This window comes from Herpailurus yagouaroundi, unplaced genomic scaffold (assembly GCF_014898765.1).
Source record: "Herpailurus yagouaroundi ecotype Mexico unplaced genomic scaffold, PumYag 142, whole genome shotgun sequence".
Taxonomy (NCBI): Eukaryota; Metazoa; Chordata; class Mammalia; order Carnivora; family Felidae; genus Herpailurus; species Herpailurus yagouaroundi.
Window position 1 is genome coordinate 37,616,515 of NW_024412397.1, and position 23,489 is coordinate 37,640,003.

The 23,489-nt window shown below is 37.4% G+C and overlaps 1 protein-coding gene across 3 annotated transcripts in view; it reads left to right on the forward strand.

Moving 5' to 3' along the window:
- RPRD1A (regulation of nuclear pre-mRNA domain containing 1A) overlaps positions 1–23,489 on the forward strand; it is a 68,627-nt gene that overhangs the window by 33,789 nt on the left and 11,349 nt on the right. The window contains exon 7 of one of the 3 annotated variants that reach the window (XM_040479056.1): positions 8,816–9,314. The exons of the other annotated variants lie outside the window; for them this stretch is intronic. Coding sequence (XP_040334990.1) covers positions 8,816–8,854 — 39 coding nt within the window. The 3' untranslated portion in view covers positions 8,855–9,314. Of the gene's footprint in view, positions 1–8,815; positions 9,315–23,489 lie in introns of those variants that run through there. 3 annotated transcript variants of the gene reach the window in all.

Here is a 23,489-nt window from a genome sequence, read left to right on the forward strand (position 1 = left end):
GCATGAAGCCTACTTAAAAAAAAAAAAAACAAAAAAACCTAGCCATTTTATTTCCGTTTCAAATTTCCTATATCCTTTAACTACTTTTCTCTTTGGTTCTAAGTTTGTATGTTAATATTTGTCTTTGTTTTTGTAGATTTTGGGCTTTCTGGATATAGTTAAGGTGGTCTTCTCAATTCATTACTGTAAAAATACTTTGCTCTTTTTCTTTGTTTTTTCCCCTAATATTTTTATCCATTAGGATTTTTTTTTGTTTATGATGTGACATAGAGATCTAATTGAAAGTAATAGTGAATGTCCCTTGTCATGTATTAATGATTAATCAGTGACTCAGTCTGTCTCTTATTATGTTATGAAGTGCCATTTCTGTTATACTTAATTCGTGTGTGTGTGTGTGTGTGTGTGTGTGTACACATGGGAATGTAGTTAGTCCCTTTTCTATTCTATTGGCCAATTTGTCTTACCTACCTTTACTTATGCAGATTTTTGTTTGTATTATTTTTGGTATTGTTTGTATCTACAATTTAAATAATGATTATTGTATACATGAATTTTTACTTCCCACTTTATACATATTTATAGCTTTCATACTTGATATTTCTCATGCCATGTTGCTAAGTAGATGTTTCTTAATTTACTTGGCCTTTTACTTGTTTCTGAATGTACTGTTTACTCTTGTTATCCTTCCCCTCTATCTGCTAGATGGTATTTTCCTGATTTTCAAAAGTATTTAATTTCATAAAACTTTGTTTTCTCGGGCACCTGGGTGGCTCAGTTGATCAATTGTCCAACTCTTGATTTTAGCTCAGGTCGTGATCTCCAGGTTTGTGGGACTGAGCCCCCCGATGCTTAACCTAATTTTTATTTTTTAAATGCTTAAGAAAAATTTTGCTTTACCTGAGGCATTTATTATTTGTTTGTTTGTTTTTAATTTATTTATTGTGAGAGACAGCAACAGCACAAGTGGGTGGAAGGGCCGAGAGAGGGAGAATCCCAAGAGGGCTCTGCGTTGTCAGCACAGAGCCCAATGTGGGGCTCAGACTCATGTGAGATCGTGAGCTGAGCCAAAATCAAGAGTTGGACACTTAACCAGTTGAGCCACCCAGGTGCCCTTTCCCTAAGGTATTTAATGATTAGAAATTTCTAATATTAATTCTCTTACTATAGGAAATAATGTTTTAAATAGTACTGAAAATTTTAAATTAAAATTTTATTGCTGGAGGTGTTTACCTGCATGTAGCAGGTTGAGCTGCTGGTTGTAACAGTCCAAAGGATGGAGAGGAATGGTGGCAGTGGCAGTGTTTGACAGTCTGATTGAAGTTACTGAGTGGATTACAATGGGGACAAATTTCAATAGGGAAACAGAGCTTAATTAGAAAGTTTTATATTGCAGATAATGTAGGCCTGAACCTTACTTGATGATAGCACTGAGAAAACAAAGGAATGGGCGGGATGGGAACAATTGAATCATAATTTAATTGGGTCTGAGCATAGAAAGTAGAAGGAATCAGTGATAAATGAAATTTTGGAAACCATGGGGCAAATGAATCTGGCATTGACTAAAAGGATACTAAAATAAGGGACTAGTTTTGCTGAGGAAGATGATGTGGTTTTAGGCAGGTCAAATTTTTTAACTTTTTCCTTTCATTTTTGTGCAGTGAGGTATATTATTATTTTTTTCCCAGTTTTGTTGAGATAACTGGCATATGAGTGAATTAAAGGGTTTTTTTTTTGCTTTCTTAAAAAATTGAAACATAGTTGACACCAGAGTTTTTCTAGTTGTAAAAGTAGTACATGTTCCTCGTAGTTTAGAAGCCATTCATAAGCACACACAGATGCCACCTAAAATCTCATTACCTCCTAGAGAACCATTGATAAGATTTAAGAGATGGAATCCCAGTGTATGCTATTTTATGTAGTCTTTTTTACATATTTACAGTAAACATGATTCTCATGTTTCTCATGATTCTCATCTAAAATGAAGTATTTCTTTAACCAGATATTTATTGTTCAGCGTTTGTTTTTTCCAGTTTCTTGTTATCAGAAAAACATAGTTTTGAATCACACTTTAGGTAAATCCTTGCTTACTTTTGATAATTTTTTCTTTTTTTTAATGTTTGTTTATTTTTGAGAGACAGAGCATGGCTTGGGGAGGGGCAGAGAGAGAGGGAGATACAGAATCTAAGCAGGCTTCAGGCTCTGAGCTGTCAGCACAGAGCCCGACGTGGGACTTGAACCCACGAACCGTGAGATCATGACCTGAGCCGAAGTCGGACACTTAACCGACTGAGCTACCCAGACACTGTGATAATTTTTTCATAAATTCCTAGATGTAGGGGGAAAAAATGAAAGCAGTGAGGCAAAGGTAATTTTAATGCTCAGTCTTCTAGAATTTAAGAAAACAAAATGATATTCTGTCTGGTGACAAAGGGAGGTGGAAGTGGAGACGTCTCAACTGCATATCAATTGATATAAATTCATAATGACACAACCTGTGTGAAGACAGTTGATAATAAGTATCAGAAACCCTTATTTTTACATAATTATTTTTTCTGCTCTTTTCCTTTTACCAGGTCATTTAAATTGCATAATGCTCTCAGAGTAGCTAGTTGGTAGGGAGAATTCTGGGAGCCATTAAAGTGATGGTATATTTTTTGCTTTTGTATTTTAAAAAACCGTAGTTGGGGCACCGGGGTGGCTCAGTCGGTAAGCATCCAACTCTTTGGCTTGGGTCATGACCTCATGGTTCCTGAATTTGAGCTCCACTCTAACAATGTCTCCCTGTGTCTCTGCCCCTCCTACACTTTCTCTCTCTCTCAAATTTAAAAACTTAAACAACATGTGGTAAAATACACGTAAAATTGACCATCTTAACTATTTAAAAACATTTTTTTTAAGTTTTATTTTTTGAAAGAGAGTGTGTAGAGGGAGGGAGAGAAAGGATCTTAAGCAGGCCACCATGCCCACCAGGGAGCCTGATGGTGGAGCTTGATCTTGTGATTGTGAGATCATGACCTGAGCTAAAATCAAGGGTCAAGGATGTTTAACCCACTGAGCCATCCAGGTGCCGTGACTATCTTAACCATTTTTAAGTGTATGCTTCAGTAGTGTTAAGTACATTCTCGTTGCTGTGCAGCCTATCTCCAGAATTCTTTCATCTTGCAAACTGAAACTCATACCCATTACGCAGCTCTTCATTCCTTACTGTCTCCGGCCCTGACAACCACCATTCTTTCTGTCTCTGAATTTGACTAGGTACCTAATATAAGTAGAATCATGCACTTTTTGTGATTGGCTTACTTCACTCAGCATAATGTACTCTAGGTTTATTGGTGTTGTAACGTGTGCCAGAACTTTCTTCCCTTTTAAGGCTGAAATACTCCATGGTATGTATATACCACATTTTGTTTTCCCATGTGTCTTTTGGATACTTGGGTTGGTTCCACTTTATTGCTGTTGTGAATAATGCTGCTATGAACATGGGGTCTTAGCATGTATTTATTTTGAGTCCTTACTTTCAGGTCTTTTGGGTTTATACCCAGAAATGGTATTGCTGCATCATATGACAATTCTATTTTCAAATTTTTTGAGAAACTGATGTACCATATAGCATACCATTCATAACAGTTGCACCATTTTATGTTACTACCAAAAATGCACAGGGTTCTCATTTCCTCACATCCTTGACAGCACTTTTTATTTGGGTTTTTGTTGATAGTAGCCATCCTAATTGATTGGCTATTTGTTTATCATCTTGGAGAAATGTCTGTTCAAGTCCTTTGTCTATTTTTTAAATGGGCTGTTTGTTTCATTGTTGTTATAAAGGGATGATAGATAGATAGATAGATAGATAGATAGATAGATAGATATAGTCTAAAGTTGATACTTGTTATTAAAAAGAGTTTGGAGATAATTTAATGCACCAGTGCTGGAAATTATTCTAGAACATTTCCCAAAACACATTCTCTACTTGAATGTTTCTGATGTAAAGGGAACACACTGTTTTGAGAGCAGTCTTTTTCCATTTTCTGGAAAACTGCTAGAACATACATACTTTTTTATCTTAACATTTTCACAAATGTATTTGCTCAAATATATATATATTTGTGTGTGTGTGTGTGTGTGTGTGTGTGTGTGTGTGTACATACACATTTATTCATTGGGGAAAATGGAAAATACCAAAAATCCAGAATGGAAGATAAAAACCAAAATCTGCTATTGATATTGAAAATGCATAATTTGAAATAATAGCCCATTACTCTCTTCCCTTCCTTTTTATAGACCCAATTTTGTTTATAGGATCTTAGATCCTTTTATTGGTGTGTAAAGAATCCTATTTTTTGTGTGTTATTGCCATTATTCATGTATTATTTGTCATGAAAAAATTTACATGAATAGCTATTTCTGTCAACTATGTCAAAATAAAGGACAGGATATAGCAGTCATGAAAAATAACAAAAAGTCCTTGCATGTCTGAGAACAGCTTTCTTTTTTGCTCACCCATCACTGACTGCTTCACTGAATGTAGAATTCTTGGATCATGTCTTTTCTTTTTTTCTTTTGGCCTAGTTAATGTATTTTTGCTTTCTCTTGCACATTTAACACTTTGCCTACACATACATAGGATATTGGTCTTTTAATTTTGCCTGATGTTTGAGGGGTGCCTGGATGGCTCAGTTGGTTGGGTGTCCTGCTTTGGCTCAGGTCATGATCTCACAGTTCACGAGTTGGAGCCCCACATCAGGCTTTTGCTTAGGATTCTCTGTCTCCCTCTCTCTCTGCCTCCCCCCTTCAAAAATAAATAAACATTTAAAAAAGTAATTTTGTTTGATGTTGATGTTCCCTTTAATTGCAAAGATCTAAGTTGCCTTTTATTTTTGCTTCTGATTTTTTATGGTTTCTCCTTTTTTTTAAGTTAAAAAAATATTTTAATGTTTGTTTATTTTTGAGAGAGAGGGGATGGGGGATGGGCAGAGAGAGAGGAAGACACAGGATCCAAAGCAAGCTCCAGGCTCTGAGCTGTCAGCACAGAGCCTGATTTAGGGCTTGAACCCATGAACTGTGAGATCATGACCTGAGCCGAAGTCAGACGCCAAAAAGACTGAGCCACCCAGGCACCCCTCTCTTTAACTTATGTGTATATTGAGTATTCTGAATCTTGACTTCATGTTTATCTTTTTTCATTTTTCCTCATGTCTATAATCTTCCTTTAGTTTCCCTTGAGTGTTTAAAAAATATATGTTTTAGTGTTTATTTATTTTTGAGAGAGAGAGAGAGAGAGACAGAGTTAAGAGTGGGGTAGGGTCAGAGAGAGAGGGATACACAGGATCTGAAGCAGGCTCTAGGCTCTGAGCTGTCAGCACACAGCCTGACACAGGCTTGAACTCAAACAGGGAGATCAGACCTGAGCCGAAGTTGGATGCAGGTGCCCCATCCCTTGTATTTTTTTTTAAATGTTCATTTTTTAGAGCGAGAGCATGCGTGCAAACTGGGGAGGGGCAGAGAGAGAGGGACAAAGGATCTGAAGCTGCCTCTGCACAGACAGCCCAGAGCCTTGTGCGGGACTCGAGCTCACAAATAGACAAATAGTTAAAGTCTGACACTTAACCAACTGTGCCCCCCAGATGCTCCAAACTTTTTTTTTTTTTTTTTTGATTAGAGTATGCGGGAGAGGGGCACAGGAAGAGAGAGAGAATCCTAAGCAGGCTCCACACACAGTGCAGAGCCTCATATGGGGCTTGATCCCATGACCCCAGAATCACAACCTGAGCCAATGTAAAAACTGGGTACTCAACTGACTGAGCCACCCAGGTGCCCCTTCCCTTGAGTTTGTTGTTTTTGTTGTATTCTTCCTTACAGCCTGCTTGTCTGATGTTGGGAGTGGAGATTGTTTTCTCACCTTTTTATGGGACTCTGTTGAAACAAAGGGATTTATTAGAGCTTTTACTTGGACAACTCACAGATCCTCCCATTCTGGGACAAATCAGAAGGAAATCAGTCAGAGGAGATGGTAGTGCCAGAGTTTTGTGAGTTTGACAAGTCAGCCCAGATCTGGCTGGAACCTTACCTCTGTTTTGCCAGCACACCAACCGCAGCCTTCAGTACTGATTTGGTTGTTGCAGTCCCTGGATCATCATGGTATTGGGAGTCCCAGCAGGCACAGGTTCCCTGTTGAAGTGACCCATAGGAGAATTCAAGTATAAATGTTCCTAACAAGTTAGTTACACCTCGAAAAGCTTGATGCAATCTGCAGTAGTGTTTGGACCTATTTAATGTAAATGTAAAATACTGTTTAATTAGACACTAAGTTTTATAAACCTTAATGTGGTTTTTTTTGTTTATCTTTTTTTTTTTTTTTTTCTGCAATGAGTGCTTAAAGCTTTTGTTCTCCCTGGTTTTACATTACTTTTTCTAATCCATGGGTTTAGGAATTATGCGAGTAAATTTGTGAGAGTGTATGTCTGATGCAAGCAATGGGCTCTGAGAAAGAATCTAAGCATCATTTCAGTAAACAAAATGTAACTACAGTAAGACCTATAATGTCTTTATATTTCTTATTTTTAAAATAAAGAATATTTAAGTAAGGTCCAGTAAATACAGTTTTTTACTACAGCATGAATAATTTATGGTGTTTATTTCTGCTGTGTATAAGCTTTACTTCTAAGCTCTGAAGTATTTTTTTTTTATGAAGTGTAATATTTTTGACAATGTAGCATCAGCATTTTTGATCATGTTAATTTTGGTACTACTTCATTGCTTTATTTTTTTAAGTTTGTTAATTTTGAAAGGGGGGGGCAGTGAGAGAGAGAGAGAGAGAGAGAGAGAGAGAGAGAGAGAGAGAATCCTAAGGCTCTGTGCTGTTGGTGCGGAGTCTAACACAGGGTTCCATCCCACAAACCGTGAGGTCATGACCCAAGCTGAAATCAAAAGTTTGGGGATGCTTAACCGACTGAGCCACCTAGGCACCCCTAAACCTCTTTATTTTTTTAACATCAGCCATTCTTGGAAGTTGTTCATCAAATTCTTATAAAATTAATGTTTAAAATAATATATCTTTCTTATCTTAGTGTTTCATCCTATGGGATTTCTTAAAAACTTGACTTGTCATTTCTTATTTTGGCTTGCTTTCTTTTTAGATTTCTTAAGAATATATTTATTCTGAATTAAAGATTAAAATGTTTTTATGTGTTAAAGATATAAGGCCAGGACATAGGTCTGTGGTTAGAAGTTTTTCTTAGGTGACTTTGGCCTTAGAGCAGTGAACACTTCAGGAAGCACTTTAGCTTTGTGATGACGAGTGAAGACTCTCGAACTGGATTATAGGAGTTTAAATTCTGGCTTCAGCGCTTACTAGCTCACTGACATTCAGCAAAGCATTTGGCCTCTTTGTACATCAATTTCCTCGTCTGTAAAATAGGGATAATACTTACACCTGCTTTATATGTTCATTATGTGATTTACATGAATTGGGTGCTTAAAACTGCCCAGCTTATAGTAACTACCTCAGAAGTTCCGGCCCAAACAAGAAAACGTGGAGGTTTTCTAGCCAGCCTGTGTCTTGTCTTACTGTATCTATAGTTCCTCTCAAAAAAGGAGATGTTTATATTGCTAGTTATAGTCTTAGCATCTCAGGGATTGTGCCTGGATTCCTAAACTCTTAATATGTATAATCATTTTTTGAGATTCTGATTTATCTGTATCAAGGCCTACTTGTCTGTTTATGGAATCTACCTCTTTAAAATTAGGTACCAAATAAATAAAATTAGGTACAGTATTTGCAATACTGTAATAATTTGCAAAATTAGGTACATTTCACCCTTTTGGTAATTTTTCATGATTTCTTGAAGGTAATTGTCTCAGAAATTAAGTTAGTCTAAAATGTTTTCTATATTTCACCCCAGTGTTCTGGAGTGTAGTTGATTATGTTAAGAGACTTGCAGTCAGAGTGTCACATGATTTCCTTGATGATTTAGATTTTCATTCTATTCCATAGAAAAAACAAAAGCAGGATAGTTGTTCAGACATTCTACCCATGACTTCTATTTTAAGATGTTAGAATAAATATATAAAACTTAGTGTAACTAATAAAGATGTATATAAAGATACATTATATATTATGTTACATATCTTATTTGCATAAATGCAAAATAAAAAGATCTAATGAAAAGAGGGGAGAGAAATAAAATGGAAAGACAAGATGAAGGAATTGAGGTGAAATATAGAGAGATAGCTGCATGCACTATTCAGTAGGCCCCTTGCTGTTTGTGCTATTTAAATTAGTTAAAATTAGGAGCCTGGGTGGCTCAGTCAGCTAAGCATCTGATTCTTGATTTCGATTCAGGTCATGATTTCAGTTTGTGGGTTTGAGCCCCGTGTCAGGCTCTGCTCTGATGCTCTGGAGCCTGCTTGGGATTCTCTCTCTGCTTGCTCTCTTAAAATAAATAAACTAAAAAAAGAATAATTAATATTAAATAAAACAAAGTTTAAATCCTCAGCACTATCCAGATTTCAGATGCACAATAGCCTCATGTGGCTTTTGGCTACTTTGTTGGATAGTGTAGATACAAAACATTTTCATTGTCACAGAAAGTTCTGTTTGTAATGATTGATCAGCCTTGCATAAAAGATAGGTATAGATAAAATGGAGAGATATATGAGAAATGAAGAAGTTTTATTTACTATATATAAAATATGTAATAGCTCTGCTCTAATAGAAGAAATGCAGTTGGTGCCCCCTATGGCAGTATTCTTAGAAGGCAGATCCTGAACAGGAATTGAAGAGAGGAACCACATCTTGGCATTTACTCTTCTTCAGGTGGGAGCGTTTACACAAATGCTCTTTGCCCCACATTGAACACCTGGAAGCAGGAGGTTGGAACTAAGAGTGCTCCAGTGGAAACAACCAGGAGGGTCAGCTCCTGTGCATCTCCTTTCTTGGACCAGATTGCAGTAGTGAGGAACCTCTCTGTATGGGATCTTGGAGCAGAGGAAAAGCAGTGTTCCTTCTGCCTGGTGAGGCCCAGGAGTGATGGTGATCATCTGTATCTGGAAAACAACTCACTGCTGTAATCCATGTTGGATCTTGCCCACTTTACTGACAACCCAGGCAGGTTGTACTTACAGTCTGTAGTTACATAAGATAATATCACCAGAACCACCAAGCATTTTCAGAAAGACAATATATAAGTAGAATCAGAGGGAAGAAATTTCCCCTAGGAAATAGTTCCATAGAAACCTGTCTCCTTTTCTCTCTCTCTCTCCCTCTCCCTTTCAAAGTAAGTAAACTTGAGGGGAAAAAAGGATGCGCCTGGTGGTTCGGTCAGTTAAATGTCCGACTCTTGATTTCAGCCCAGGTCTTGATCTCCTGGTTCATGGGATCAGGCCCTGTGTCAGGCACTGTGCTGACCATGTGGCCTGCTTGGGATTTTCTCTCCCTCTCCCCCTGCCACTCCCCTCAGCCACCGTCTCCCTCAAAATAAATAAATAAACTTCAGAAAAAAGAAAACCCAGCATTGTGATGTGCTGAAAATGTCTAAACACCGGGAGGTCCCAGCCCGCCCCTAATGAGTAGCCATCAGCAGATAGAGTGTCCTCATAGCCCTGTTAGGGAAAGCTCTCTACTTTTTTTATTCTTATCAACAAAGGAATGGTTGGGAATTCTAGGCAAGTAAGCAAGCAAACTATAAGCAATAGCTGTAATAATGGCTGTAAAATGGGAGTATAAGACAAACAGTGGGACAAGTGAGCTACTTTGTGAGATTCTGAAAAAGTAAAGCTACTGATGAAGTTTAAACTTAGTATAGTAAGTCAGTGCTCCATCCTTCCATGTAATGCATTCCTAAAAATGTGAATAAAAGTAAATGACATTTTAGAACAAAATTTTTGTAAGTATTGGTCCGGTTTTTATTTGTAGCTCTATGAGGTAGATAACTATAGTTACACATGTTTTACAAATGAGAACACTGAGGCTCAGAAATATTAACATATTCCAAGGAAATTTGAAAAATCCATTTAAATGAATACATTAAAACCACTTAGCTCCTGAGAACATTTTCATACATTTTCTTTTGTCTTATGAAAATCATAGATTTGAAACATTATTGTAAACTGTAATAAAAAATGGGGGCGGGGAGCACCTGGGTGGCTCAGTCAGTTAAGCATCCCAACTCTTGCTCTTGGCTCAGGTCATGATCTCATGTTTTCATGAGATTGAGCCCCATGTCAGACTCTGTGCTGACAGTGTGGAGCTTGCTTGGGATTCTGTCTCCCTCTCTCTGCCCCTCTCCCCCCACCCCCTTCTGTCTCTCACTCAAAATAAGTAAACAAAAAAATGTTTATCTTGAAAAACAGTTAATAGCCATACTGTATGTACAAATTTACATTCTACTTGGATATCTTAGTCTTCAGTGAATAGAGTATGGATTTAGAATAATGAACCTAGAACTTAAGGGTTATGAGTTCTAGAATTTACTATATGAACTTGAAGAAATTGTATAGTATCAAACCTGTTCTTTTCTCAACCTTAGGATGTAGATGTATTATAAGGTCTATTAACGTTCTAAAGTTCAGTGCTCTTGACTTTTCCCCCTATTCCTTATGTTATACTTGGGAATTTCTAAGTACTTTATCTTAATTCAACTTATAAAAGCAATATGCCATTTTCTTCATACAGTAGTCTCCCAGCATAAAAACAATACATGTTTATTATAGAAAGTAGGGGCGCCTGGCTGGCTCAGTCGGTAGAGCATGTGACTCTTCATCTTAGGGTTGTGAGTTCAAGTCCCACATTGGGCGTGGAGCCTACTTAAAAGGAGAAAAAAAAATCCAGAAAATACTGAAAAAGAAATAACAAAAAAACATTCACTGGTTTACATGAACCAGTGAAAACATTTAATTAATATTTTGATGTACTTGTTCCACTCTTTTGTTTTTAAGTAGTTGTGTATATTCAGTTTCATTTTTTTAAATTGTGTAAGTGATTTTCTAAACATTGACAGCTGCTGGCCAGCATTTATTTTTTTTGTTTGTTTGTTTCCTTCATTTCAAATAGGAGTGGAGCTTTAAGGGGGAAAAAGACCATTTATCCATATTAAGTTAAATAAGTTATACCTGTTGGACCTATTTAAAGAACTAGGTCTCTGTGACAAAATTGTGGAGGAATATGTACTATCAAGAATATTTAAATTTTAATAAAAGTCATTGCCTCTTTATGTCTAATTCCTTCAGCACACCATTGTAATTAGGGGAGTAGTGGTATTACTTGTAATTATGCCATTTAATTTATCCACTTCTTGCTTTTGAAGTAAGATTTGTGTTAGAACTAGAACTTAAGTCTTGATAATTTTAATACCATTGCACACATCAGACTTGTTCAAGTAAAATGTGAACCTCTCACGTAGTTCAGTAAATGAAAAGTTTAAGGAGAACTGTGCATCGTTTATACTAACAGTCTCCTAGAGCTCTGTCAGACTTAACTTCCTAACATGAGAATTCTTTTTTAAGCATCTCCTGAATCTGGTCGTGTTTAGATCAGTTTTTGGAGAAAATAACTGCTTCAGAGCAAAGCCTGTTCTTCTTGGAACCTTTCTAAGATCCAGTCATCTGACTCTAATATAAAGTAATATTCTTGGGAGGTTTTAGGATTAATAAGCAATACATTTATTTAACAATACATTTTAAAACAATGCACATACAACAAAATGCATAGATATTAAGGCAGCTCATTATCAGTAAACTTGATCAATTTGATGACTTACTAGATGCTAGACCTAACATTATGCTGCAGTTAATATGTTTTGTATTCTAATTCTTCATAAAATGCTAGTTACTGTTTGACTTTTGGGAATATGGTTAAGTGTGTTTAGGGTTTTTTTATTTAAAAAAAAAAGGAGTGTTCATGAAAATCAGGAAGATTATAGAATACGAGAAGAACATAGACGTTGTTAACCTTTTTTGAGTTGTCAGCATCTTTGAAAAATCCACATATGCACATAAATTTGCTTACAACTTCAGTTGAATTAGGGCCACCTCTGAGACGAACAGTGATTCACAGTTTAATGACCTTTGCTCCGTAACCAGTGCAAAATTAATGGGATCTGTGGGAATCTTGCATTACTTTCTCTGCTTAAAAACTTCCAGTTATTTCCTCCTAAACTCACTGCATCAATACAGTTAGGACATGGCTTGGCATCACTTCATGAGAGAAAGCACTGGTCATGCAGCAGTTAGCATTGTGACGTAGCTGGTATAAACAGTGTTAAGCTACACCAAGTTTTCAGAATATGCCAAGTAAGTACTGTTTCTTTGAAAGCTGGTTCAGTCACAGCTGGGTTTCTGTATTCAACTCTGGATTGCACATTGGCTAATGGAATTAACTACAGTGTATCCAGAGGTAGGGGCCAGGATGGCAAAGAAATAGAAACACAATACCTTGGAGAACAGTTGAAGGAAATGGGGAATATCAGAGATCAGACTTGTGCTACCTATCTTCACATGCTTTGAAAACTATCAGAAGAGATGAGTTAGGTTTAGGCAAGAGCGCAAAACTAGGACCAGTGGGTATGTTACAGGTGACAAGACCATTCTGCTAGTTAGAAATGACATTAATATGAAAGAACTATTAAAGTAATGAGTGTCAGCCTCTGCTGTCTGTATCTACAGCAAACACAGCCCAACTCCTGGCCAGATTAAGATAAAACCTCACAATAAAGGCCTACTTACCCCAGTTCCTGATAATCAAGTTCAGCTTTTGAAAAAATTACAGGGCATGTCAGAAGTCACGAAATGGTTTGAAGAGACAAAACAGATTCATGTAGGACACAACTTTTGGAGATGTCAGACCAGGCGTTTAAAGTAACTGATTAATATGTTAATAACTCTAATGGAAAAGTAGGTACCATGCTAGAAATGAGAAACAATGACAAATGAGTGCCTTTGGTGGTCACCTCGGTAGATTGGACATTGCTGGGGAAATGACCTATCAGCTATGTAATAGGTCAATAGAAATTTCCAAACTGAAATGCAAAAAGGAAAAAAAAAAAGCCCAACACAGAAGATTCAAGAATTATGGGAACATTTTGGAAAGATGTCATGCATATTCTTGGAACACCAGGAAAACAATTGAAGCAGAAGAAGTATTTGAAGAAGTAATGACCAAGAATTTTCAAAATTAATGACTGACATCAAACCACTGATTAGGAAATTCCAAGAACAAATACGAGGCAGGATTACAAAAAACGAAACAAAACAACAAACCCACAGTCTACACTTAGACATATCTTCTTCAAACTGTAGAAAACCAAGATAAAACCTTGAAAGAACTGGGGCAAGGGATACCTCTTACCTATAGGATGAGAATTAGAGCAGGTTTCTCAGCTGAACCACTCAAGGAAGAAGGAAAGAGGAATGAAAAGTGTTGAAAACATCACCAACCTAAAATTCTATATCCAATTAAACTATTCTTCAAGAATGAAGGTTAAATAAAGTAGTGCATTTGCTGTTGGAAGTTGTCAAGAAGAGGTTGAATGACCAGGACAGGAGAAATGTTGGGTCTCTTGTTTGTATTCTATATATAAACTATTAGCCCTGCGAGATGGTAGGATGTATTCATCAAAAATGTGTTTCAGTGATTTTGAGGAATTTTACAAAGCAGATTCTGCTCTTGGAGCTTTGCCCTGGACGTGAGCATATTAAGGGTTGGAGCAGGGATGTAGCTAAGAAACTTATTTTTTGCTTCAAAACAGCCCAGAATCTCTGAGTTATGGTCTGCCTGTTAAAACCTTGTGCAGCAGTGTTCCATGAAACACCCAATTTGGGAAGCCCCAGATTAGCTGATCTTTATGACCCTGAGAGTCATTCTTTAGTAACTGGATAATACATACTAAGGGAGTGAGGCTAAAAACTTGACAGGAAGACGAGAATAAAGATAGCATGACTAAGTCTACTTCTTCATTTAAACTTTAGTACAAATAGAAAAAAATCACCTTGATTGTTATAGCTCATTTACTTAAATTTCTTCTCCCCACTTGGTTTTTAAAATTTATTTATTTTGAGAGCGTGAGCAGGGAAGGGGCAGAGAGAGGAGAATCCCAAGCAGACTCCGCATTGTCAGTGCAGAGCTTGATGGCATGAACTGTGAGATCCTGACCTGAGCCAAAATCAAGAGTTTGACACTTAACTGACTGCCATTTAAGTTGTTTAATAAATAGAATCAGCCTAAGTTATGTGCTGTTAGCTTCTGGACAGCCTCTTCCCCACCAAAGTCAAAACATTATCGGCAGGTTCTGCTTTCCTGGAATATTCGTCATCATTCCTAATTGGACTAGCCCCTTGTGTCTTTTCCCTTGTGTCTTTGTGTTGCTGTTTTTTATTGGTCTCTTGTGTTTAGAAACATTAATAGGCCCATGTGCTATAATTCATAAGAAAAGGACAACTCTCCACTATTGGGAATTCCAGAGATTTTTTTTTTAATTTCTGTTTTTGAGAGAGAGACAGTGTGTGAAAGAGGGAGGGGCAGAGAGAGAGAGAGGGAGGGAGATGCAGAATCTGAGCTGTTGACACAGAGCCCATGGCAGGGCTCGAACTCCTGAGCCAGCATATTGAAGTCTGAGCCAAAGTCAGATGCTTAACCGACTGAGCCACCAGGCGCCCCCTCCAGAGATGTTTTAATGGCAGAAATAGACTACCTAATACAAGTCACAATTCGTTTAGTTACAGGATTTTGTTTTATGGATATGAATTAGCCCTGTCACTGTGGTGGTCCTGTATTTGGTATTAAGTAGCTTTCAGTTGGATAACCTACTTCAGAATACCCATCCTGTTAATAATTCCAAGATATGAAAAGCAGGGTAGCTTAATGGTTAAGCATGAAGACTCTGAACCCAGACTGTCTAGGTTTGAATTCCTTTTTGCTCCTTAATCTGTTGACTTTGAGGAAGTTTCTTAATCAATGGTTGATTGTGCTCTAGTTTCATTATATGTAGTGCATGGTTAATAATTCTACTTATGAAGATTAAATGGATCACTTAGAACAATGATTGGCATTTAGTAAGTATATCAAAATTTTAGTTAGGGTCACAGTATACTAAATTACATCTAGAAATACATAAACTTAATTATAACAGTATCCTCATTACAAGTTAGCATTGATTTTCCAAAACTCAGTTGCTAGCCAGGTATGGGCATTGGGTTCCTTGCAGAAAAATTAGTCCCTGAGTAAACTGTCTTTTCCACTTGTTTGCTAGCAATTTAGAAGGCTAATGAACCTTTGCAGTAATAGAATTGAAACTTAACAGGTGGAAATTGCTCATTTCAAGGATATTTTTAAAGTAAAATCTGTCTTTAGAAAACTTCTTTAAGAGAATGATAGTAAGCCTTCAAAGGATGTCAGAGGGTGTGTAGAGGTTATTCATTTACCCTAAGTATTTCCCATTAAATGGTAAAGCTGCACACTGTCAGGGAAAAATAACTCCATCAGAGAGGACTGGGATGTGAGAAGAAATGAGAGAGGATTTGATACCTGTGTTTTATATTTTAAAAAAATTATCAAAAGCAGGATTGGATTCCAAGCTAAATTTGGGTATTTTTATTTATTAAAAAAATTTTTTAATGTTTATTTTGAGGAGAGAGAGAGAGGGAGTACGAGTGAAGGAGGGGCAGAGAGAGAGGGAAACACAGAATCCAAAGCAGGTTCCGGGCTGCGTGCTGTCAGCACAGAGCGTGATGTGGGACTTGAACTCACAAACCGTGAGATCATGACCTGAGCTGAAGTTGGACACTGAACCAACTGAGCCACCCAGGTACCCCTGGGTATTTGTTTTTAGAAGATAAGTTAGAGCAAACCACTGAGATCTTCCCTCTTTCTCCTAGAGATGGCAACTGACTTGACTAATCAGTCTCCAGAAAGTCCCCAACATCATGGAATTTTTTTTGCCTTAAAAGAAAAAAACTGCCCTTTTTTGGGTTTTTATTAACTTTTTGTATCCTAGGAAAGAGATCCAATCTGAGAACCAAAATGAAATAAATTATAGTGGATCCTGAAAAATGAGAATCAAAGCTTATAGTTGAATTGAAGAGAGAGGCTTAAGAAAAATGTTTGTGTTAACTTTTTAAGAGAGGCAAAGGACATAAATACATGTCAAAGAACAAAACCATTTAGGGGTTTGCAAGAGAACAAAAGGAACCACGATTGTGAAAGTGGGGTTCTGTAATATAAAGATTATGTCTCGATATTTATTTTGAGTGAAGATAACTAGCCTTATCTTCAACATTAGTTCTTTTGTGATCCAAGAATTCACTTAATTCCCAAATATTTAGTTATAATAAGGACTAATAATAATGATAAAATAGAGAAATTTTAAATAGAACTGAATCATATTTCGGTCTAATGATACATATATTGAGATCTACAGGGAGAAATTAAATTGTTTAGATATTTGCTTTCTGGAATATGTTGGAAATAAGGAGTTATGAGAATACTACAACCCTATCTCTATCTTTAAGAAATACTTTTGGGGTGGGGTGGTCTTTAACCATCATGCTCAGATGTTCCTGTTTTCTTTGCTGAAAAAATATCCTAGTATATCTTTTTTATTTTTATTGGGTGTTTTCCAGTCCCATCATACTGTTCTACTTGAAAGGGATCCTGAAGATTGATTTTACAGGGGTGTCTGGGTAGCTCAGTTGATTAAGTGTCAGATTTCACCTTGTTTTGTGAGTTCGAGCCCTGCGTCAGGCACTGTGCTGACAGCTCATAGCCTGGAACCTGCTTCAGATTCTGTGTCCCCCTCTCTCTCTGCCTCTCCCCTGCTCTCACCCTGTCTCTCTCTCTCTCAAAAATAAATATTAAAAAAATTTTTTTAAATATTGATTTTACAAATGAAAAGTGAGAGAATGACTTCTCAAAGCCCTGTTTTCAGAGCATTCTGAAACCTGGACTCTGCTCAAACTTGCATCCTACAAACACTGCACAATTTGCTCACTAGAATCGGGATTTGGTTTCCTTGCTTGATGCATTCTTCCTGCTACAGCGGCTCTCAGGAAGTGTATAGGGAGCAGGGGCCTGTGACCTGGTAGGCATGATGCTTGTAGTTGTTGACCATGGTTTTTAATGACCACATGTGGAAGCAGTTGAAATTCTTCCAAGTCTTTTTTTTAAATTTTATTTTATTTTTAAATAATTTATTGACAAGTTAGCTAACATACAGTGTATACAGTGTAGTTTTTGGCTTCAGGAGTAGATTCCTGTGATTCATCACTTACATACATCCCAAGTCTTTTTTTTAAAAAGTCACAGTCAAGGCACAAGAGAAGAATTATTAGTAGCATATGCAAGAAAAAGGCAGCCATATAAATATTTAAATTCAAAAAATAGTTAAAACATTGAAAGCAATTGGAATTTTGAACAGCTGTATGTGGGTCAGCCCTAAAATGGAATAAGAACAAATTTTGGGACATTTGTTTTCTTTGCACTTCATAATTTAAAAACTTGTGCATTAACTTATTTAATCCTCACAACTCTATAAAATACGTACCCCTATTTTATAAAGAAAGCATTTGAGGCTTAGGTAATACTAGGGAGTCTTGCATAAAATTGTTTGGAAGTAAATTGAGGAAGCAGTACTTGCACCCAGATCTTCTGACCTCATGCCCAGAAATATTGACTGGGACCTGTTCATACCCAGTGCTCTGCTGGATGCAAAGTGTGTTTCCACTAGTAAACCCTATAGTAGTATTTAAGTTCAGAAATAACTCTAATAGTAGCAGAACATAGGAAGTTAGTGTGAGACTAAAGTAGAAAAAGTTCCTGTGGCAGTGTCTGGCGTTAAAGTAGGTCTTTTAAAATGGGGAAGATTGGACACTCAATATACACTCAGCTGTAAAGAAAGCGTTTTCTTAAGGTTCAGATTAACCCACTTTGAGTGTACACAAGGCAGATCAGACCTCCTGATTCATTAATGTTGAAGTACTTGCTGCTATAGTTTTCAGTCCTTGGGATGGAGACAGACAGGTGTGTGTCTGTAAATGAAAAAACACAGAGATAGTTTCAGTAAATTAAAGACAGAAATATGGGCCTTGTTAAAATGAAGGAAGTAATGAAGGAGATGTAAATGACTTATATAAAGTTGACAGGAGTGAGTTGTAAAGCATTCATTCCCAAGGTGATACTCATGCCATGCTCGTGCCTGAGAACATTTATTCTAGTAGTTGTGTTAATTTCAGTGTGTGAGTTAAATCCAAAGTAGCCCAACAGAGCTGATTAAAAGTTGGAAGAGGGTATGAGGAAGCCTGGGGTTCTGAAAAAAATCTATCTTTTGATGTAGAGTTTGGGGTACATAACATATACACTAGCAAGAGTATAGTGTGTACTTAATACACTTATGGGGACACCCAACTAGCTCAGTCAGTGGAGTGTGTGACTCTTGATCCTGGGGTCATGAGTTCAAGCCCCACATTGGTCGCAGAGACTACTTTTATTTTTTTTTTAAATTTTTTTTTCAACGTTTTTTATTTATTTTTGGGACAGAGAGAGACAGAGCATGAACGGGGGAGGGGCAGAGAGAGAGGGAGACACAGAATCGGAAACAGGCTCCAGGCTCTGAGCCATCAGCCCAGAGCCCGACGCGGGGCTCGAACCCACGGACCGCGAGATCGTGACCTGGCTGAAGTCGGACGCTTAACCGACTGCGCCACCCAGGCGCCCCTAGAGACTACTTTTAAAAACTAGTTCTGGGTTTAAGTTGTGTCTCATTTAAAATATTGTAGGGGGTATCTGGGTGGCTCAGTCAGTTAAGCATCTGACTTTTGTTCTGTTCAGGTCATAATCTCACAGTTAGTGAGTTTGAGTCCCACATTGGGCTCCATGTTGACAGTGCAGAGCCTACTTGTGATTCTCTGTCTCCTTCTCTCTCTGTACCTCCCCTGCTCACTCTCCATCTCTCTCTTCTCTCTCTCTCTCTCTTCTCTCTCTCTTAAAATTAAATAAAATATTATAAATAGCTGTTGGCTAAACAAAGGTGGTTACGATGGAAAAGAAGGCAGAATTTGTAGAGGAAAAGGATGTAAAGTTTGCCTCTGGTTAATTTAAGTATGTTATTTGTTCCTAGTAGAAAAACACTCAGGTAAATTTTTTTATTTATATCCTCTTCTCAAAACTTTTTTAGAGGATGTAACTCAACCATTATATGAAGAAAAGATCTGTATTTTCTTGCTTATGAATATTGCATTTCTTCAGAAACGTGATAAATTTGTGTGAAAGGGCTTTAGCCATTCAGATGATACAAATTTTTTTCTATTATTTTTTGGTGTTCTCATTCATCAACGTTTTAAGTGTATCCTATATGTAGTATGGGAATAGTTAGCAGCATGTCAAAGCAGGATGTTGTTGAGTGGTCAACAAACAGTAGTGAAAGTTCAGTGTGGGAGAAGTAATCAGGGAAGGTTCATTTGGACGGCTTGGGGTTTAAGCTGGCACTTGAAGGATGGATAAAAATGGGATGAGGATCCTGGACAGGTAAAAGAGGAATAATTTGGACAAAAGATTCTAAAGATGTACCATTTTTGACTTCACAAAAATTTTGTATCCAGATCAGGCTTAATATTATACAGTTCCTCATATTTTTATTAATAAATTTAGTATATTACTCTGTTATTCAGAATCTGAAATTGCAATTGGTTTTGCAATATTCTTAGCAAATCTGCATCAGAATGTGAATAATACAAATGGTATTCTACAAAACATCTTGAAAAATTTTTGATTATATTATCCTTTTGCATGCTGATTGTTGTAGCATTTGACCAAGAATAACTAAGATCTATTAGTTTATTATTCATTAATTGTGATGAATGTTATTAAACAAAATGTGTTGTATGGCTGGCTTCTGGCATTTATAACTCGAGCAATTTATGCTTAGTCTTCTAATTCTTAGTGTTTTCATCCATAAAACAAGGATAGTGATACCTCTTGCAGGATTTTTGTGAAGTTTAAGATAAGAATGTATGCAAAGTGGCTTTGGTAATCTGTGAAAATATTTAATTTGTCCATTAGACTTCTTTTTAAATAAACTATTTTAGGCAATTTTAAGTTCACAGAAAAGCTATGAAGATAGTACAGAGTTCTCATATAGCCTATATCCATTTTCCCTTATTTTTTAATGTTTATTTTTTGAGAGAGAGAGATACAGTGTGAACGGAGGAGGGGCAGAAAGAGAGGGAGACACAGAATCTGAAGCAGGCTCCAGGTTCTGAGCTGTCAGCACAGAGCCCATCGCAGGGCTTGAACTCATGATAACTGTGAGATAATGATCTGAGCCAAAGTCGGACACTCAACCAACTGAGCCACCGACTGCCCCTCCCTTATTGTTAATATTTTATATTAGTATGGTACATTTGCCACAGTTGGTGAACCAATATAGATATATTTTATTAACTAAATTCCATAATTTTTTCAAATTTTACCTAATGCCCTTTTTCTATTCCAGAATCCCATTTGGGTTATCACATTACATTTAATTGTCGTGTCTCTTTAGTCTCTTGGCTGTGACACTTTTAGACCTTCCTTGTGTTTGATGACCTTTATAGTTTGGGGAAATATTGCTCAGGGATTTTTAGCATGTCCCTCTGTTGGGATTTGTCTGATGTTTTTCTTAAAATTAGACTGGAGTTCATGCATTTTGGAAAGGAAGAGCACAGACATAAATTGTCAATTGCATCACATTTTATCAGGGATACTTACTCTCAAATGACAATCAGTGTTGATGTGCCCTTGATCACCTGGCTGAGGCAGTATTTGTCAGGCTTCTTCATTGTAAACTTAGTTGATTTTTTCTCTTTTCATACTCTACTCTTGAGAAATAAGTCACCGTGTGCAGCCCACACTTGAGCAGTGGCAATCCATTAAACTTTTCAAGTTTGAAATGCTTTAAATGGATCTTTTTGAAATCTCAAATTACAACCAATTTGAATTGAATTCTTGTAAGAACTTGGAGAGCAGATATTTTGAGTTGGTTAAGTATGATTGCTGAGTTCTTCAGATGATGAACATAAATGGTATATTGTTCTTCTGAGGGTTGGATAGTCCTAGTCACAGTACACGAAGCATGTGTTGGGAAAATTAGTATTTCCCTGAGGAAAAAAAGTTCAAACCTTTCCATGTATATACTTTCCTGATTAACTTTGACTGCTTTTTTCATTTCTTTTTAATACTGGGAACATTTCTGCCTTCCATCGTTAGCCTACTTCTCTTTCTTCTTGTATGTCTGATTCCCAGCCAAGGATGGGAGGGGACAAGCCATATTCTTGGTGCACATTAGAATCATAGGATGTAGTGTGGTATGGTAGATAATTCAGGAAATCAGGTTTGTAGAGATTTGTTTGTTCTGAAACCACAAAAACCAGAGTTTGACAAAATCTTGGCTGATGGTGGATATGCAAAAGATAGAGTTGTGTTAGGGTGAGGCAAAATGGCTTAAAATGACTCAGAAACATTTCTGTATACACCCATATAGGCTTAATGGGCCATAGACTTTTATTTACTGCTGCCCAAGCCGAAATCTTACTTCCAGTTCAGAATGCTGGAAACCACATTTCCATTTCCAAGTACCTACTACCAGAAGTCCTCAAGGATAGCTCACACTTCACATGATGAAAACTGTACTGTTTATCTTCCCCAAAGGAGTGTCTGCCTATTTTTGCTATTTTAGGTAACAACACCTCCATCTAGCCACTGATCAAGCCTGAAACTTCTTTTTTTTTTTTTAATTTTTTTTTTCAACGTTTATTTATTTTGGGGACAGAGAGACAGAGCATGAACGGGGGAGGGGCAGAGAGAGAGGGAGACACAGAATCGGAAACAGGCTCCAGGCTCCGAGCCATCAGCCCAGAGCCCGACGCGGGGCTCGAACTCACGGACCGCGAGATCGTGACCTGGCTGAAGTCGGACGCTTAACCGACTGCGCCACCCAGGCGCCCCAAGCCTGAAACTTCTTCATTCCTCACATCAGAACTACAACCAGTGCTGCTGAGTTTTCTTTTCTTTTTTTTTTAATGTTTATTTATTATTGACAGAGAGAGAAACAGAACAGGAGCAGGGGAGGGGCAGAGAGAGAAGGAGACACAGAATCCAAAGCAGGCTTCAGGCTCTGAGCTGTCAGCACAGAGCCTGACACGGGGCTCGAACTCACAGACCGCGAGATCATGACCTGAGCCAAAGTTGGACGCTCAACCGACTGAGCCACCTAGGCGCCCCCTGAGTTTTCTTACTACACATTGTTTTTGTCTTTTTAATTAAGGTATTATGTGCATCCAATGTAGTGTGTGAAGTGCATTGCTACTTGACGAACGGTGTGATTTGTGCAGTGCTCTACCACTGCAGGCTTGGTCTAGGCCCTAGTCTTTCTTTCTTAGACATTTGCTGTCAACTCCTGATTGGGATTCTTCCTCAGGTTCATCCTCTTCTATACTATATCCAGACTAATTCTCTCATGACTTAAATGTGACTGTATTTGGTAATGGAACTAATTTCTTCACTTTGCACCATGCACTGTGTAATAGTGACTTGTCGTGCTCCTGTCATGCTATTTATCCTCTCTAGCCTGTTATCTTGCTGTTCCCGTAATCCTGTTGTATTCTCTTCACCTATCGTTAATTCTGAAAACCCTCCCTGAACTGTGGTAAAGTCCTCCGTCCTCCAGTTCTCGTATGTCATAGCGGTTTTCACCTCTGATGGAACATCTTCTACTTTATTGTAATTACTCATTTGTTCGCATGCTTATTAAATTGTATGTTCTTCTCGGTAAGGGTTATGATTCATCTTTGTGTTCCCAGGACAGTGACTGGCACCTTCTATAGTAGATACTCAAGAAATGTTAGTTGAACTGAAGTATGGAGTAGATCACTTGAGACCTTCGAATTCAGTATCAAACAGCAGAATGATGCGTTTGTTTGAAAATTGCAAATAATATGTAGTAAGAGCTAGAATCTCAACTCAGAAAACTGTCACACTGACAGCTCAAATGTTGGTATATAAATCAGTAGATGTTAGAAGTTACAGGTGATGTATAATACAAACAGTTATTATAAACAATATCTGTTTGTTTTGTATGGAATTGCTTTTGTTTGACCCTTTGGACCATCACTCATGTTCATCACTGGGTTTTATGTAATATTTGCATTAACAGATTGGTCTTTCCAAGAAGTCAGGTTGGAATTTGGTGGAGAGTGTATTGTATGAGCTTGGCATTTACTGCACCTAGAATAACCAGCTCACCTTTAATTTATCCTTGAACGGCTTTTTAAATTGTTTTAACATTCATTTTTTTAAGTTTATGTTTAAAAAAAATTTTTTTTTTCAACGTTTATTTATTTTTGGGACAGAGAGAGACAGAGCATGAACGGGGGAGGGGCAGAGAGAGAGGGAGACACAGAATCGGAAACAGGCTCCAGGCTCTGAGCCATCAGCCCAGAGCCCGACGCGGGGCTCAAACTCATGGACC